At 42.0% G+C, this 16887-nt stretch overlaps 1 protein-coding gene across 1 annotated transcript; it reads left to right on the top strand.

The window, feature by feature from the left end:
• Positions 1 to 4781: 4781 nt before the first annotated feature.
• ZNF346 (zinc finger protein 346) lies at positions 4782 to 16489 on the top strand. The gene is made up of 7 exons (XM_053464971.1): positions 4782 to 5202; positions 6262 to 6365; positions 7199 to 7291; positions 7494 to 7644; positions 9566 to 9826; positions 12908 to 13001; positions 15966 to 16489. Exons 1-7 carry the CDS (start codon positions 5145 to 5147, stop codon positions 16387 to 16389), a joined length of 1185 nt encoding a protein of 394 aa, XP_053320946.1. The 5' UTR covers positions 4782 to 5144; the 3' UTR covers positions 16390 to 16489.
• Positions 16490 to 16887: the final 398 nt, after the last annotated feature.

The raw sequence follows: 16887 nt of genomic DNA, 5'->3' as shown, positions 1-16887 counted from the left end.
TAACTACTTTATGTTTAAATCATTTTTTTAACTTTTTTTAACATCATTTTTTTAAATTCTTTTACACGCTATATACCGTTGGAAAGGTGAGATAATTAGCTTTCCAACGGTATATGTTGGGGGTCTGTAGCTGCTTAGATGCCTGAGATACAGGCATCTAAGCAGCATGCCCCCATACTGCTTTAACTGACAATTGTCAGTTATTAATAAAGTTGCACGGTGACGTCATCGCGTCATTGCGCGTGCCGTCACCGGCCGGATCGGGTGGCCCCGGTGATGCCCTTCTGTGTGAGGGGCAGATCGTCGAGGTAGGTGGTGATGGGGGTCCACAGACCTCCATCAAGATAAGATAGTGCTAGCGACGGCATGGTGCCGTCGTTAGCACCTGACTGGGACTGCTAGCGACGGCACCATGCCGTCGTTAGCAGTCAAGGGGACTGTCCTGGGTTGCTCCAAATTCGGCGGGGGGGCAACAGGGGGGGCAAGGAATATCCTAGGGGGGGAAATTGCCCCCCTGTAGCGACGCCACTGAGGCCAGATATGCCTTATACACCCCTATATCCCACTCTGCCTCCCTGATATGCCTTTTAACCGCCTATATTCCACTCTGCCTCCCTGATATGCCTTTTAACCCCCTATATGCCACTCTGCCTCCTGAAAACCGTTGAACCCCCCATGCCACTCTTACCCCCCCCCCCTTGGACTTAACAACGCATCCCTAAACTTGTCCTTAGCACTTCAGACTCCCTGGTGTCTAGTGGTGCAGTAGGTGGAGGTCTGTGCAACGTAGACCTCCGCTGCTGCGGGCCAGTACTTCTGCCCAGGGCTTCTACGACCTTCCGGTGCTCCACCTTAGAAACCCTGGTGGAAGTGCAGGCAGCAGCTTAAGTTATCTGCGCACAACCCGCAAATGTTCACCGGCTGCAAGATGTGCACAGACAACCTCTGCTGCTGCCAGCACTTCTGCCGGCGCTTCTATGGTGAAGCACTGGAAGGTCATGATGCCGGTGCTCCGTCACAGAAGCCTCAAAGCAGCAGAGGTTGTCTGCCCGCATCGCACAGATGCCCACCGGCTGCCAGAGAGAAGGATCCAGGTCCCCTGCAGCACTGCGGGGATCTGGATCTTAGTCTTGTAGCCAGACCTCCATTTGAGGTCTGATTAGAAGACAACCTTGAATATAAGACGAGGGATATTTTTCAGAGCATTTGCTCTTAAAAACACCTCGTCTTATAATCGAGCAAATATGGTATATAGATATCTTTATCGTGTGGCACGAGAGAAATCAGACAGGCGTGTATGTATAATAACTATCTGTTTATTACAGCGCATTATGGATGTATTTATATGCTTATCCCAAATAACGCCCTAGTCTAATACAATCACTTTACATAAAATAGCAGTATGCCTATATTTATCAAATGCAAGGGAGGAGAAGGTGGGAAACAGATTTTTGATGAGCCTTCCAAAATGACCTTGCATCTGGTTTCAGCCGAAACCGGTTTTATCTGTAACACCGTGGTCCTACAGATTTGGGAGAACCAAAAGTGGAACAAAGTTCATCCTGTTTTCCTCCACACTCATAAAACTAATGAAAAAAATGCTAAATAGATTGTAATATTTGTCTTGAGTTGAGAAATACCCAATGGGTTTTTTTTTTTACAAGTTATAGGACAATAAGCACAAGTAGCGTATAGCTATTTCCAAACCTTTTTTTAATCTTGTCATCTTGCCCCATGTGCCATTTGGAAAATCTTTTAAGAAGTCAATTTAATTTATTATATTATTATATTTTATGAAAACTAGACACCCCAGGGTATTTCAGATGCTGGCATTTTAACTCTTTCCGTGTAATAATTTTACCACCAGCCTTTGTCAACATTTGCGGTAGTACTTTTACGTGTTTTTCTTCACATATATTGTACTTCATGAATTTTCAGCTTCTGGTATGTTTTTGCAGCCAAACTATACCCCAATATGTGTTCAACATCTCCTGAGTACAGAGATACCACCCATGCATAGATTAGTCAGGTTGTTTTGGGGGCATGCATGGAATTTGGTACCCATACATGTATGGGCTTTGCCATGAAGGGGTTGAAAAACATTGTTGTATGCAGTAATGTAGGTAAGTGTTGTCAAACATTTGGTTTAATCTAATTTTGTTCTAATAAACCTCCTTTATCTGCTGACATGGAGGCTGCCATTGGTCTCCGTCATGATATTTTGGGTGACTTTCCCTGCCCAGGCTCCACAGGCTGATTTTGTACTGCAATACCAAAGTCTCTTCCTCCATAGACTTCAGTTAGTTAGAATGTAAGGCTAGATGACTGAGACTGAGCCATTCTTATTGTTAACCGCAGGCAGAATGATAAAGAATCAGGTTGTTTGTTGAGTAGATTGGGCAAAAAAATAACAAAGCTAGAACAAATACAAAGAATGCATATACAAGTGCCTGGAAACTTTATATTTTGCTGATACTTTTATTTAGTATAATAAAACACCTTAACAACAAATCAGTTTCCAATTCCATAAACTGTACAAAAGCATGACAAATCAGCAAGTTTCCTATAAGAATGGTTAACATATCAAAAACACAATCTTGGGGATGGCAATGGAGAGGTATGTAATTAAATAGAAAATAGCAGGGTAGATGCATATAGTGGTGGATATAGAGAACATGATGTTATCCTTCAAAGGAGTTTTACATGGCATCATGGATTATCTATATCTAATCCATAATAAGCATGCACTCACAGGACTTGTAACTGTAGGAAATCAGATAATTTATTCAGTACAACAGATCATCATCGATGTTTCAGTCCGGATATCGGACCTTTATCAAGATGTTAACAATGGCTAAATGAGCTGTTTAAGTACGCACATAAACGCATGAGGAATTAAACAATTACTGTACCAATTGATCACTGCTGGCATTGAACAAAAGGAACCGCTTAAGTTACTATGGAGACCAGAAATGCTATTCTCACTGACATAAATCTTCCTATTGTGTATGGTGAAACCAAAAAATATGGGAAGATTTATGCCAGAAAGGATGGCATTTCCAGTCTCCATAGTAATTTGTGTGTATTTCAATAACCCACTTAGCCATTGTGAATATCTTGATAAAGGTCCGATATCTGCACCAAAATGTTGATGATGATGTTCTGTTGAACTGAATAAATTATCTGATTTTCTATGATTGAAAGTCCTGTGAGTGCATGCTTATTATGGATTATTTATCGGCTGCGCTGCACCCTGATGTTGAGAACTGGTTCCTGAATTATGACTGAGTGCGGACACAGGTGGAATGTGTGTGTGTTTATATATTTATATACACACACACCCAGGGCCGGCGCTATAATGGGGCAGACTGGGGCAATTGCCCCAGGCGGCACTTTAGAAGGGGCGGCACTTTGCCGCCCCAAGCGCTTTTTTTTTTTTTTTTTTTGAAGCGGAGGAGAGAGAGAGAGAGAGAGGGGCACCGAGTGGTTTTCGCTTACCCGCTCAGCGCCCCTCTCTCTCTCTCCTCTGCGGCGAGTCTCCCTGTTCGGTCCCGGTGCCGGCTTGTAATGCAGAGTGCCGGAAGTGACGTCAATTTCTGGCGCTCAGCATTACAAGCCGGCACCGTGGCAGAGCAGGGAGACTCGCCGCAGGACTGTTTAAAGGTAAGTACCGGGGGGGGCGTCGGCGAAGTTTAAAATGCCCCCCCCGGCGTCGGCGGGGGGGGCGGCGTTTTAAACTTCGCCCCAGGCGGCGTTAAGTCTTCGGCCAGCCCTGCACACACCGATCAGCCATAGCATTATGACCACCTGCCTAATATTGTGTCGGTCCCCCTTTTGCCCCCACAACAGCCCTGACCTGTCGAGGCCAATGCCATCAGGGAAAACGGTGTCCATGAAAGGGTGTACATGGCCTGCACCAGTGCTTAGGTAAATGGTATGCGTCAAAGTAACATCTACAAAAATGGCAACACCCAAGGTTTCCCAGCAGAACATTGCCCAAAGCATCACACTGCCCCTGCCTGCTTGCCTTTCTCCATGCGTCCTGGTGCCATGTGTTCTCCAGGTAAGCGATGACACCCACCCGGCCATCCACGTGATGTGTAAAAAAAAGAGTAAAAAAAAAAGTGATTCACCAGACCTGGTCCACCTTCTTCCATTACTCTATGGTCCAGTTTTTATGCTCACGTGCCTATTGTAGGTGCTTTCAGCAGTGGACAGGGGTCAGCATGGGCACCCTGACCCCGTCATATATATAGTTTTGTGTGGTAGAACTTGAGTTAAATAACTTCATAGAGTTAAACTCAGTAGTAAGATTCGCTTTTCTTTTTGTTATAGTCTTTAAAAACTATATGCTAGTGCAGGGCTCGAGAAATCCCGGTCGCCATGGCGACTCAGAAATTTGTCCTGGAACCTAGGTCAGGGGCGTCCAACAATAAAGTGAGCTAAGTGATGTCATTGTGACATCACTGGCATTAATAACATGTTTAAGAGGTCCCTAAGAGGACCTCTAACCATACTGCACTGATAACAGTGCAATTCTTTAACAAAATACAAAAAATAAAACAATATGATAAAAAGGATAATAATAATAATAAAAGAAAAAACCCTTACATCCCATTGCCCTAACAGAACATCTAAAAGGTATAACCCTCCTGCCCCCGTTAAGCCATAAGTATAAAAAATACTACCAAAAACCTCTGGGACTGAAGGGGTTAATACATGCCCTACAAATAAAGAAAAGGTTCAGGGATCATGTTATTATTTTCAGTCTCGAGTGGAAATTCAGATAAGCATCGCTACTGAGCATGCGCTCTGAGTGTAGAGCCGTTAGACATTGTGAAAGGCTATGCGGTCACTAAATAGACACCAAGACAACGGGAGCTGAAGGTGTAGCGTCCGTAGACGGGCACTTCTAGTCACAGACGCCCAGCTATGGATTTAGCTAAACGGAGGGTAGAACCCCAGCATAAGACAGAACTGTCCCAACCGCTTTACAGACTTGGCAACAGTTGAATGAACCTCCCATCTCGCGAGGCCAGCGAACAGGGGGAGGGGGGTCGCCGGATATCCCGTTCTATCTCGCGACAGAAGGTGTTCCCTGCTTGGCTTGTGCGTTTGCGGTGCATCTGTTGCTTGAGAAGAAAATGGCGGATGGGGTCGGAAACGGCGATGATTTGGATCTGCCGGTGGGGAAGGAAGCAGGTAAGCGAGATTGAAGAGGCGATGCAAAGAGCTTGGCTGCACGGAGCGGCCTAGCCACGGGGGAGAGGGGAATGACGTGCCGCGGGAGCCTTGGAGCGCAGGCCCTGCGTGTGCATCATGCCTAGGATGCTAAATGAATCAGATGGCGGACTGTTACTTGGGACGCCACGCCGGGTGTCGGTATATAGAAAGCTTTGGTGGTCCTCATGTTCAGTTCTGCAGCCATCTGAAAACCTCATCACTCATTCATTAAATATCACGGAACTGTGTGCGTACAAACACGTCCTTATGTGTGCTGTATAACCTAACAATGTTAAATCTAACAGCTGCATTTAAAGGGCAACTCACAGCAGACCTTCACATCCTTCGGTTATTGTGCTATGGTCAATAGAAATAAGCCCCATAAATGGTTAACTCACCTATGTCTCATACCTAGTTGTCTCTGTTCTTAATCACCCCCCCCTTCTGTGGCCCCCCCCCCGCTTGGTGTTTACATGGTGGTGGGATATACCTTGTTACTCGACCCCTCTACCACACCGGAGGAACTGGCTAGTGGAGGACATCATTTTAGAATGCCATTGGGTCCTTAATAGCATTTGTTTTTTCATTACTCTCACGGTCGCACTGTTTTTAGTTTATGACTGGCCATAATATTATAACCTTTTTGTTTACCTTGATATTTTTGTATGCCAATTTTGGAAAGAGGATCAGAGGCACATTTTTCTATGAATGCAATAAAAATAAAACTACAGTGGACCAGGATCCCAATGATTTAGTTATATGTATGTAAAGCTGAGACCTGCTACAGCTAGCTGACAACCTCGCCTATGCCTGTCAATGCTAGCAGCTGCGCGATGTGCCAGTGAAATAGGCAGTGTGTGTCAGATGCAGCCGTCCTGTGGAACATGGCCTGGCTACGTCTGATCATTGACATAGCTTCCGTTACGTTGAGATCAAACCGTTAACATTGTATCACTGAGCATAGGCTGGATGGAAGTCGTGGCGTAGTGATAAGTATATTTTTTTTGTATCACAATACATTTCTTTTATACTTCTCAGTTGATCGCCTCATCCGGGAGAACAGTGACATCTTCTCTGAGACCCAGTGTAAAGTGTGTAGTGCAGCTCTGATTTCAGAATCTCAAAAGCTTGCTCATTACCAGGTACATATCTGAAATTTATATTATCGATACCCCCTTGATGTCTGCCTTGATCAACAAGGACTATCAACCAAAGTGTAGCTACATCCTTCTTTCTCAAGATTTAGAAAAAAAAGGATGGCAGATGACTGAATGATGCCACTAAGTTTAACTCTAGAAAAAAAGCTTTGTATCCTGCTATTTCTCTATTAGTTGGAATCAGCAACACCTCCCCAGCTACCATTTAAGTGCAAAGACTCTACATATGCAAATCTGTAAGACAAAATTATAAGCAGACGTCAATCGATTACAAAGTATGCATTTATAAAATAGTCTAAACACAGCACACGTAAAGTTTAGATACTAAACTATACTACTAATATTGTCTCTATTTGTTAAATGGTCCACATGAATCACAACTCGGTAATAAAAAAAAATCATATGTTAAAAAGGACTCGTACATATCTAGGTGGTTTGTTTATAGTGTCTGAAGCTCCAAGCATGCTGAATTTTAATTTTGCTGTCCTGTAGGATTTACTAAGCTATAGCTAACTATGTTGATTCCATAATATCAACACAATGTTTGTCATGTCAGGAAATTCAATATTTCATCTAAAGTAGCAAACAAGTCCTACACTTGAAGCAATTTACGAGTTGCCCAGAAGTGGGTTCTCCCCATGAAGCAGATCCTTGGTGATTTTGATGAGTACCTTTTCTCCCACCACCAATGATTTCTGCTTGTTTTAGTTTGGCTGAGGGTATTAAATAGGCCCTGGAAGGATAAACATAGCTGCGACTGGTACAACGCATCATAAAGTTTTTTGTTTTTTTTTGTTTCACTAATGTTTTCATTCTAGAGCAAGAAACATGCAAACAAAGTGCGTCGCTACAAGGCAGGTAACCAGTGGGATGACCCTACGCCGCCGAAAAGGATGAAAACGACCTTTAAGGTAAATTATTTTCCTTACATCGAACTTGTCGGTAATTGACACATGGCAGATATACTTATTTCGCTATTTCTCCTTCTGTTCCATTTCTTACTGCTGCTTCCTCAGATTAAGCGGCCTTTTGCTGTTTTGTTGTGTAATTTTATGTGTGTGTATTGAAAATATGGTAATAAGTACAGTTTAAAACTTGCTCCAACTCTTACAGGTGCAGGACTCTGACAGTGAAGACAGCAGGAATAAGGTCTGCTCGATATGCAATATGACATTTACTTCGGCTGTAGTTGCGCAGTCCCACTATTTAGGGAAAACTCATGCCAAGAATTTAAAGATCCAGATGCAGGGAGGCGTAGCTGAAGGTAAAATTAAATTATGGCCTCAAGAGTGTGGTGCTGTTTCTTATTGTCTGCTGTTTATTCACAACACACTAAAATGTTCTGTATTCATAATGACCTTAAGGGGGGCATGGTCTACCATTAGACCAAGATGGACAAACTAGCGAGGCTCTGTCCTTATTCCTTGTCTGCCGGCTTGTTTTTAACTTCACATGAACATGGGTTAATCTGGCTTCTAAACACCAGGGAACCAAACCTAGGACCTCAGGCTCATCACTTTTGGGAGTGTTTATTTCAGCCTCTTGCAGGCTCACCCTAACACTGAAGAGACCTCCAAAATGGCAGCGATTCCTGCCAGTTCCTCCATCTTGGAGTCTAGCAATACCTAGGACCGACCTACCCCTCCGTCTTACGAGACATACTCCAACACTTCCAGACAAAAGCGGGCATAGCCCTACATTCTGTGTGGAATCAAGATAGACCTTGGACAGATGAGTGGCTGCACTGGAGGAGGGCAGCAGGTAGACTAGCTAAGCAGTGGACTCTGAACCATGGTGCAGGAACAGATGATCATGCAATTAAGAAATCAACTGGAGGATATAGATAATGGAGGGCGCTGTTGTAATCTACGTGTCGGGGCCTCCCAGAGAAAATTCAACCTGCAGATATCCCAACTACCCAGGGCTCACAAGGCTCTTAGTGTTTGCTGTCCACCTGGAGCTCCGATCCAAATGTGATTTGGGATCCCAGATATACCCGGTGTGTGAGCCTTCAGCTGTGCAAGGCTGTTAGGCTTATCACAAATGTGCTGTGGGCGGCCAACATCCTGGACCGCTTTTTAGCCTGAATGTTAAGCGTCGCCCTAAAGGATCCAACTAAAGTCCCAGAGTTCATGAGGCAACTTGGCCTATCTGAGGTGCAGGTCCAGGACTGGGAGTCCTCACCCGATTTTCCCCACACTCCAGAGCACTATGGGTGATTGGCTACCTAGAAATCAGAGGAAGAAGCAAAAAGAGCCCGTCAACCACTCCTCCAGATGCCAGCGAGCTACCCTTGTCACCGTGTCACTGAGCTCTTCAACTTGCTTGATTCCAAGCAAATGTAAGTGGACTCTGTTTCCCATCTAATGAAGCAGCTGATGTAGACCTACACTTGCTTGTCCAAGGGACACCTGTTGTCAGGTTGCTTCTGGCTCTCCTGCCAACAGATCATTATTTGTTCCGCTTCCTTTTAATGCTTCCCTTTGTTTGCCCGGAGGTTCTGTGGTCCACGGGTTAACCTGGCCTGACACTAGCTTACATCAGCTGTTCCTAGTGGTGGCGCCCAGATGCCGCCCTCCAGACTACCCTTCAAGCTGCATCAAGTTTTATCTCGCTTATCCCTGTGCTATTAAGCACAGTCTCCCACTAGAAGATAGCCTTGTATTGCCTGTTTTCCTGGTGACAGTTTTTGTGCTTCCAGTGGAATAGATGTTGTTGGAATTGACCTTAAAGTAATTCTTTGAAATTTATAAAGCATTGCTAATGTTGCACACAGACTACATTTGTTTTCTAGGAAAAAAGCTGTTGACAATAGGTGTAATCCTATTAAACTTAGTTTTAAACTACCTTGTATTTTTATATTTGCCTTTGTGTGTCACTGCTCTCTTGCTGTGTATTTGTGTCAGTGATGCTCATTCAACGACCATTGAATTGCTCTGTGTCAAAACATTTCATCTCTTAGACTGTGCATTGTGAAGGACCCCGTTCAGCCCTTCCTCCAGGAGGAACACGTCTGGGTGGCCATTTGTAATGTATAATTGGCCTAGCTGTGTCACAAAGTTCACTGTGTATAAGAGGCTTCCAGCAGCAAATAAGTGCTCATGTAGATTTCACTGTTTAAAGTTGTGCTGTGACATGATAAATGTCACAATTACATTTTCTAATTTCTCTGATTTTCCTATTAGTTGACCCCCCAGTTAAGAAGCCTGTAAAAACACCAGTCCAGGGTCCAAAGGTTGATGATAAAGTGGATGAAAATGACCCTGAAAAATTCTGTAAGCTATGCAAAGCCACTTTCAACAACCCACTTATGTCTCAACAACATTACATGGGCAAGAAACACAAGAAGCAGGAGACAAAGACCCAACTCATGACTATATACACCATTGGAAACTCGTTGCCACAGACTGCAGACATCAAACCTGCAATTCCAGGCTCTGTGACAGGTGGGTACCTTGGTATGGAAATTAAGTTTGAATCTTATGTGTGATCTGTAATACTTGTGTGTTCAAGGCATTGTTGGGCATTTTGATAGCAAATTAAGCTAAAAGTATAATTTACGTTTGAGAAGGGTTTGAACTATGTGATCCAAACATGTTGGGTGTCATATAGATTCAGACTTTTCACAGAACCCAATGCCAGGAAGCTAAAGCATAGCTTCTAATGGTTGAAAATTAAAATACTGATGTACATGTACTCTTAATGCTGCAATGCACACAGAAGAGGTTACACAGGTCTGCAAAGTGATCAGTGATCTTTCTTCTTCCAAACATGAGATATTAAGGCATTCAGCAACACCTAAAATTGCTGCAGGTGCCCCCGTCTCATTGCTTCTGAGAACTCTCAGCTCCCCCCTTGGGTTGAATACAGATACTGCATTCAATCATGCAAGTCAAGGAGCCTATTGCTTGGGTGCTATCACTGTACTTGGGAGATGTCGCTGAACGCATATTGGGATGTTGTTTGGCTGTGACATATACCAGGAGCTGTAAATGCACACCTAAAGTACAATGTGTGTGAATTACTGCATTAAAATACCAGCATTTAAAATCCCTTGATTGGGGTTACTACTAAGCCGATAAATTGAAAAGTGCGGTTTGGCGCTGCAGGATTAGCTTCAGATGCATGACCGAGAAGTCCTGCATTTTGTAGCAATGGGATAGTCTTCACTCTAACGTTAAAGGATATGAAGGTATTCTTGCACCATGGCAATTTAATAGTTAATGCATGCAAAGAAAAAAAACTTTAATTATTTAAAGGTCCTGGCAACAGGATTCATCGTATTAAGAGCTCTGTGTAGCTTGATAGGTGTAAGGCATATATTATTGGTTCCCTCCCTCTGCTGTCACCCCTGTGTCACTGTGGCTTTCTACAATAAAACAGCCACTTAGTATCCCCTCTGTGGGTCTTTGTGATGTTTTTTGGACCCCTTTGTCTCCTGTAAATCTGTCGCCTGCTTTTATCCGATTGTGTCTTTATGAAATTTATCTGCCACGGTCAGGGGGAGAACGTACAGGCAATGTGGGTAACTAGAACGTTTGGAAATTGTTGCTTGTATAGGTGTAATATGCAGGCCTCTTGGACAAGCAGAGCATATGAAAAACTGATGTCCATGAAAGATGATGCAGGCCGATAAAAACAAGTAGCTGAGTCTGCCACTGACCTAATTGATTTGTTTTTGACTGGGTAACTAAAATAATAATCTGGTCAGGAGCAGTAAACCTAGATTGTCTAACTAAATTAAGAAAATAAAGAATGTATTTAAAAACAAAAAAACACGTACATTATCTAGATTTTAGTAAGGCAATTGACATTCTCCCTGCGGTGTTTTGGTTTGGTTGTTAAAATAATTGAATGATTGAGTGACAGGAGATTATTTTAGTTACTGGTATATATTTTAAAGGAAGCTCTTGTTGCTAGATGTGTACATCAGGGCTTGCTACACACTCTTTAATATTTTTATTAACAATAATAGAAAAGGTCTCAAAGGTAAGGAATTGTCTTTTTACAGATGTTACAAAGATATAGAATAGATATTTTTTATCATTAAATTAGAATTAAAGTAAATAAGAATGGCGTGTGACAGCTGCAATCCAATCCTGATAAGTGATGCACTTGAGACGTAAAACTCCAAAGACAGAATCCATGTTCCATCTAATATTTAGCAGTTGATGTGCGCAGAAATCTTATGTGGTGCAAATTATTTTTTTCCTATTGCAAAGGTATGTGTGCTTGTGCAAATGTACACCAGAAACTGTTTTAAGACGTTTAGCACAGTCTTTGTTAGTAAAACTGTCATCACCCCCAAGGTTCTGGTTCGAGAGGGAGCCATGATGTTCCTAAGTGGTCCTGGCCCTTCATGGATGGAAAGTCCAGTCCACCATTTAAACATAGAAAGAAACATAGAAAGTGACGGCAGATAAGAACCAGTAGGCCCATCCAGTCTGCCCAACCAATACACGGAGATTCAATAAAGTACAAGAGGAAAAATATAGTCCCAGTGAAAAACTAGAGAGTCAGATGCTTAGATCAAATGCAAGGAAGTTTTTTCTTTACTGAGAAAGTGGTAGGTAAGCGGGACAGCTTCCCAACAGAAGTGAGTTTAACACATTGAGTGAATTTAAACCTGCTTGGAATAGAGATATGACTAAATATAAGACAAATAAAGATTTGTTTGCTTCTTATCTGCATCACATTTTATGTTTCGAAGATGTAAGATAAAATGCAGAAAACTGTTTTTCTGCAATCAAACTTTACGTAGGCACTATGCATTCTGATAGCGTTTTCTTGGCATCCGCCACACCCAGATTCCCCATCCCAATTCCAGATAGTGAAGTGGGATTCATCACTCCAGAGAACACATTTCCACTGCTCCATATTCCGCTGGTGGTGTGCTTTTCACCTCTTCAGCCGACACTTGGCTATATTGTGTATTGTGATCTTTGGCACACAGTGCTTGTGCTGATGTTGCTTTTAGAGGCAGTTTGAAACTCTTTAATGAGTGATGCTACAGGGGGCAGGTGATGTTTATCCACTATGAGCTTCGGCACTCGGCGGCCCCACTCTGTAAGTGTGTGCGGATGGATGTGGTGTTGCTGCTCCTAGATGCTTTCACTTCACAATAATGTGCTGTATTTTATACACAAAATGAAGTTTTGAAGGCTTTCCTGCTACATCTCTAACCGTGAAGAAGTTGTGTAGAAGTACTTGCAGAGAATATACATTAGTTTAGAAACATTTGACACTGAGACTTGAGCGATTAACATGTTAATGCAGTAGAGAAATAAATTATGAAAGAGCTGAGCGTGATCCATGTCATTTTGTTTCCTGATGCTCTGCAATCTTTAAATCCAGATATTGATACAGTATAACGTATGCTTCTAATCTATACCCCTAAAGCGTTACACCTAACCAGTTATTCTGTCTTCCCATCGACTATTCTATGTTAGAGGCATCCACTATTTAATTTCACTGAAATCTGATTACGTGTCTTACGTTGTAAAACATTTGCTGTTTGTGTCTTTCAGCTGGGAAGGGATACTCCTGTGATATCTGCCGTGTTGTTTTGAACTCTATAGAGCAGTACCAAGCTCACATTAGTGGCTCCAAACACAAGAACCAGTGAGTATTTGTTGACCCTATATCTAACTATGCAACAGTTTTACAATTGTCAATTTGAGACAGTTCAGACAAATCTGTCTGTGGACATGCTAAATCCACAAAGCCCATGTGTAGAAAATATTTATGGGGGGCACAAAGATGTTAAGAGTTCAGCCTACAAATATATATTTACACCAATCATTCATAACATTATGATCACTGGTGAAGTGAATTACACAGATAATCTTATCATGGCACCTGTCAGTGGGTGGGATATATAAAGCAGCAAGTGAACATTGTGTCCTCGAAGTTGATGTGTTAGTAGCAGGAAAAATGGACAAGTGTAAGGATCTGAGTGACTTTGACAAGGGTCAAATTGTGAGGACTAGAAGACTGGGTCAGAGCATCTCCAAAACCGCAGCTCTTGTAGGTTTTAGGCTGCAGCGGTCAGTAACCAAAAGTGGTCCAAGGAAGGAAAAACAGTGAACCCGTGACAGGGTCATGGGCAGTCATGAGGGGGTGAACAGGCTTGCTACTATAGCTCAAATTGCTGAAAATGTTAATGCTGGTTCTGATAGGTGTCAGAACACACAGTGCATCGCGGTTTGTTGCGTATGGGGTTGTATAGCCGCAGACCGGTCATGGTGCCCATGCTGACCCCTGTCCACTACAAAAGGTCCTACAATGGGCACTGGACCACAGGGCAATGGAAGAAGGTGGCCTGGTCTGATGAATCACATTTTCTGTTACATCACGTGGATGGCCGGGTGGGTGTGCGTCACTTACCTGAAGAACACATGGCACCAGGATGTATCCATGGAGGCCCCACCTCGTGACTTATAGCACTTAAAGGATACCACAGCACATCTTCAGAGACCTAGTGGAGTCAATGTCTTGAAGGGTCTGGTTGTCATAATGTTATGGCTGATTGGTGTATATAGTGTTATATAAATTGTGTGTTTATATAGTTGCAGAGCACTAGAGTATGTTGCCATTCATGTGAATTTCAGATAAAGCTTCTGTCATCACTACACACATTTTACACCAACATAACGTTGATCTATGGTAGCAGATCCCATCTTCGGTTTTCAGCTGTTGAAAGTCCATGTGTAGGCAGAGCCTGACTTCATATTATAAGAAACTGCCACGGTTCACCATGTTCCATTTTCAATTCTAAAACCCTAAAGAACTGAAGTGTAATCTATTGGATCCAATATTTAAGTGATGTGCATGTATGTGTATTTATTCTTATGGCTTTATTTACGTTTTGTATTTGGATGCAGCATCCCAAGTGTTTTCTGCCACCATCAGAGCTTGAAAGTCTACATATAGTGTCATCCACTAATATTGGCACCCTTGGTAAAAATGAACAAATAATTATTTAACCCTTTGATGTAAAAAAAAAAAAGATACAGAAAAATACTCTCTTGGGAATATCAAACATTTGCAAACAACACGAGTTTATAAAAAAAAAGTGTTAAATATATGTGTAGCACAATTATTAGCACCCAATCAATAGTTTATGCCACCTCCCTTTGCCAATATAACAGCCCTATGTCTTCTATAATGCCTGATGTGGGTGGTGAGATCATTCCTTCATACAGAATCTCCCCAGATCGTTCAATTTTTGAGGTCTAAGTTCTAAGCTCTCCTTTTTAGTTCACCCCACGTGTTTTGTATGGGGTTCAAATCAGGAGACTGGGATGGCCATGGTAGGACCTTGATTTTATGGTCAGTAAACATTTTTGTGTTGAATTTGATGTATGTTTTGCATCATAGTCCTGTTGGAAGATCCAACCATTCCCCATGTTGATATTTGATAGCATCCATGATCCTATGTATCCTAACAAAATGTCCAGGTCCTCTGACAAAAACAGCGCTGTTGACAGCCCCAACATATTTAACAGTGGATGTGAGGTACTTTTCCATATGGCTACCTCTCTGTGTGTGGTAAACCCATGTCTGGTGGTTATTGCCAAAAAGCTCTATTTTGGTTTCAGCTGACCTTAGGACCTGATCCCATTTGAAGTTCAGTTTGCCAGGAACTACTAGAAGACAGTTGAGTTTGTTTTTTTGGATGAGAGTAGAGGCTTTTTTCTTGAAACCCTTCCAAACATTTTGTGGTGATGTACAAGATTGTAGTTTTGAAGACTTTCTGACCCCAAGACGCAGCTAACTTCTGCAATTCTGCAGCTGTGATCCCTGGAGATTTATTGGATTTATTGACCGCTCGAACCTTCCTCTTCCTAGTGCGTTGGAACAATATAGACACGCCTCCTCTTCCAGGTTGTATTCCTTAGGTTTACCCATTTTGATGAAGGACTAAGGGAATGTGGCCTATGTATTGCCTAGTATTTAAACCCCTGTGAAAGAGGAAGTTGTGGTTGAACATTTTCCTGTTTATAGCCACCCAGGTGTACTAAAAATGTTAAATATCACTGGGAATATACTTCAACTATGTTTTCATATGAATTCATAGGGGTGCCAATAATCGTGCCGCACATATATTTCACTTTTTTTTCTAGAAAAGATCAAATGACTAAACAATAGCCAATTTTTCTCTGCGTTCCTTACTCCTGTTTACCAAGAGTGTCAATATTAGTGGAAGACACTATTTTAGTTATAAATCATATCATTGTACTTAGTACATGATTGCAAGCATACGTCCGACCTCCTCCTTCCTGATTGTCTGCGCAATTACTATTTAAATATCTGTAACTTGTTTTACAACAGGTGCAGAAATCAGGGAGGAGGAGGATGTGCTGTAGATATAGATGCCCCTGACACACAGATCTCTGAGTCAGGTAGGTTGAAATGTGTTGACATCTTAAATACTTAAAAATGAGTTTAACGCCTTCTCTAAATGCTTTCCTCATTTTGTTTTTTTGTTGCATGTGTGTTTTTGTTTTTTCATCCGTTTTCCTGTTTTTCTTTTTCCTAATTATGCTATTGTCGGCTTTTAAATGAACCTCACTTATTTTGTAGATTAAATACTATGGTGACTACAGATGAAGGTACTTTAAATCGCAAATCAGCTGGACATTATTCTGCATCTAAAGGCTTTTCATCCTCCAAAAGTTATAAACCAGCTGGAGGTTATCAGTCTTCTCTGGGAACTTCCTCATCTAGAGATTTTTCATCTTCAAATTTTACCAGTTCTGGAGGTTTTTCATCTACTTCTAGCTATTTGCCTTCTGGAGGGTATTCATCAAGTAGAGGATTTTCCTCAACCGGAGGTTTTTCTTCAGGTGACCTGATGTCTGCTGGGAGCTATTCTTCGTCTGGAAGATATTTGGATAGGTCTGGGACTATGGGTGGCTTATTGCCATCTCCTTATTCTTCAGTACAACACAATCAACCATACGTTCGTGATATGATTAGACCTGATGGCTACAACTATTTCAATTAAGACTTTCAGACTAGATTCCCAGCCTTATTTGGCTACTCCTGTTTAGTCTCAAGTCTTGTGCTGTTTCGACTTGGCCTTTTATTAAATCTTGTTTAGAACTGATTTTTTTTTCTTCAAACAAATTAACAGTTACTAGACTGTAAGGATAGAGTGTTTAATTGCAAACTTTTTTTTTTTTTACTTTAACCTTGCGTTGTTTTTGTGTGTTCTGTACAGGCGGAATGCATATGTGCATTTATCTAAAAAAAAAAAAAAAAAATTGTAACAATTCCCAGAATTATTTATTTTCCTTTACATTAGTGTTTCATTTGTCCTAACCTATACAAGGTACACCAGCTATTTTATTTCCCAGGAATAGGTGTCTGGTTAGTTAAAGCAACATGCAGGATTGGACCCAAAGTATAGATATTTTCAAGGTTTGCACATAAATGCATACAGAAGGAGAACTTACTAGTTTGGAGTGGAAAAGTTATTGGTAAACCCGATGTTATGTTCTTG

Source organism: Spea bombifrons, chromosome 4 (assembly GCF_027358695.1).
Source record: "Spea bombifrons isolate aSpeBom1 chromosome 4, aSpeBom1.2.pri, whole genome shotgun sequence".
Classification (NCBI taxonomy): Eukaryota; Metazoa; Chordata; class Amphibia; order Anura; family Pelobatidae; genus Spea; species Spea bombifrons.
Note: the sequence above shows the minus strand (reverse complement) of the source record. Positions and strands in the feature narration are given on the sequence as shown.

Bases quoted from the DNA above. Each gene is read 5' to 3' on its own strand.
- ZNF346 (XM_053464971.1), top strand. From the start codon at position 5,145: ATGGCGGATGGGGTCGGAAACGGCGATGATTTGGATCTGCCGGTGGGG. The intron at 6,366-7,198 runs GTACATATCTGA...TTTTCATTCTAG, and splicing joins AAAAGCTTGCTCATTACCAG to AGCAAGAAACATGCAAACAA. The intron at 7,292-7,493 runs GTAAATTATTTT...CAACTCTTACAG, and splicing joins GGATGAAAACGACCTTTAAG to GTGCAGGACTCTGACAGTGA.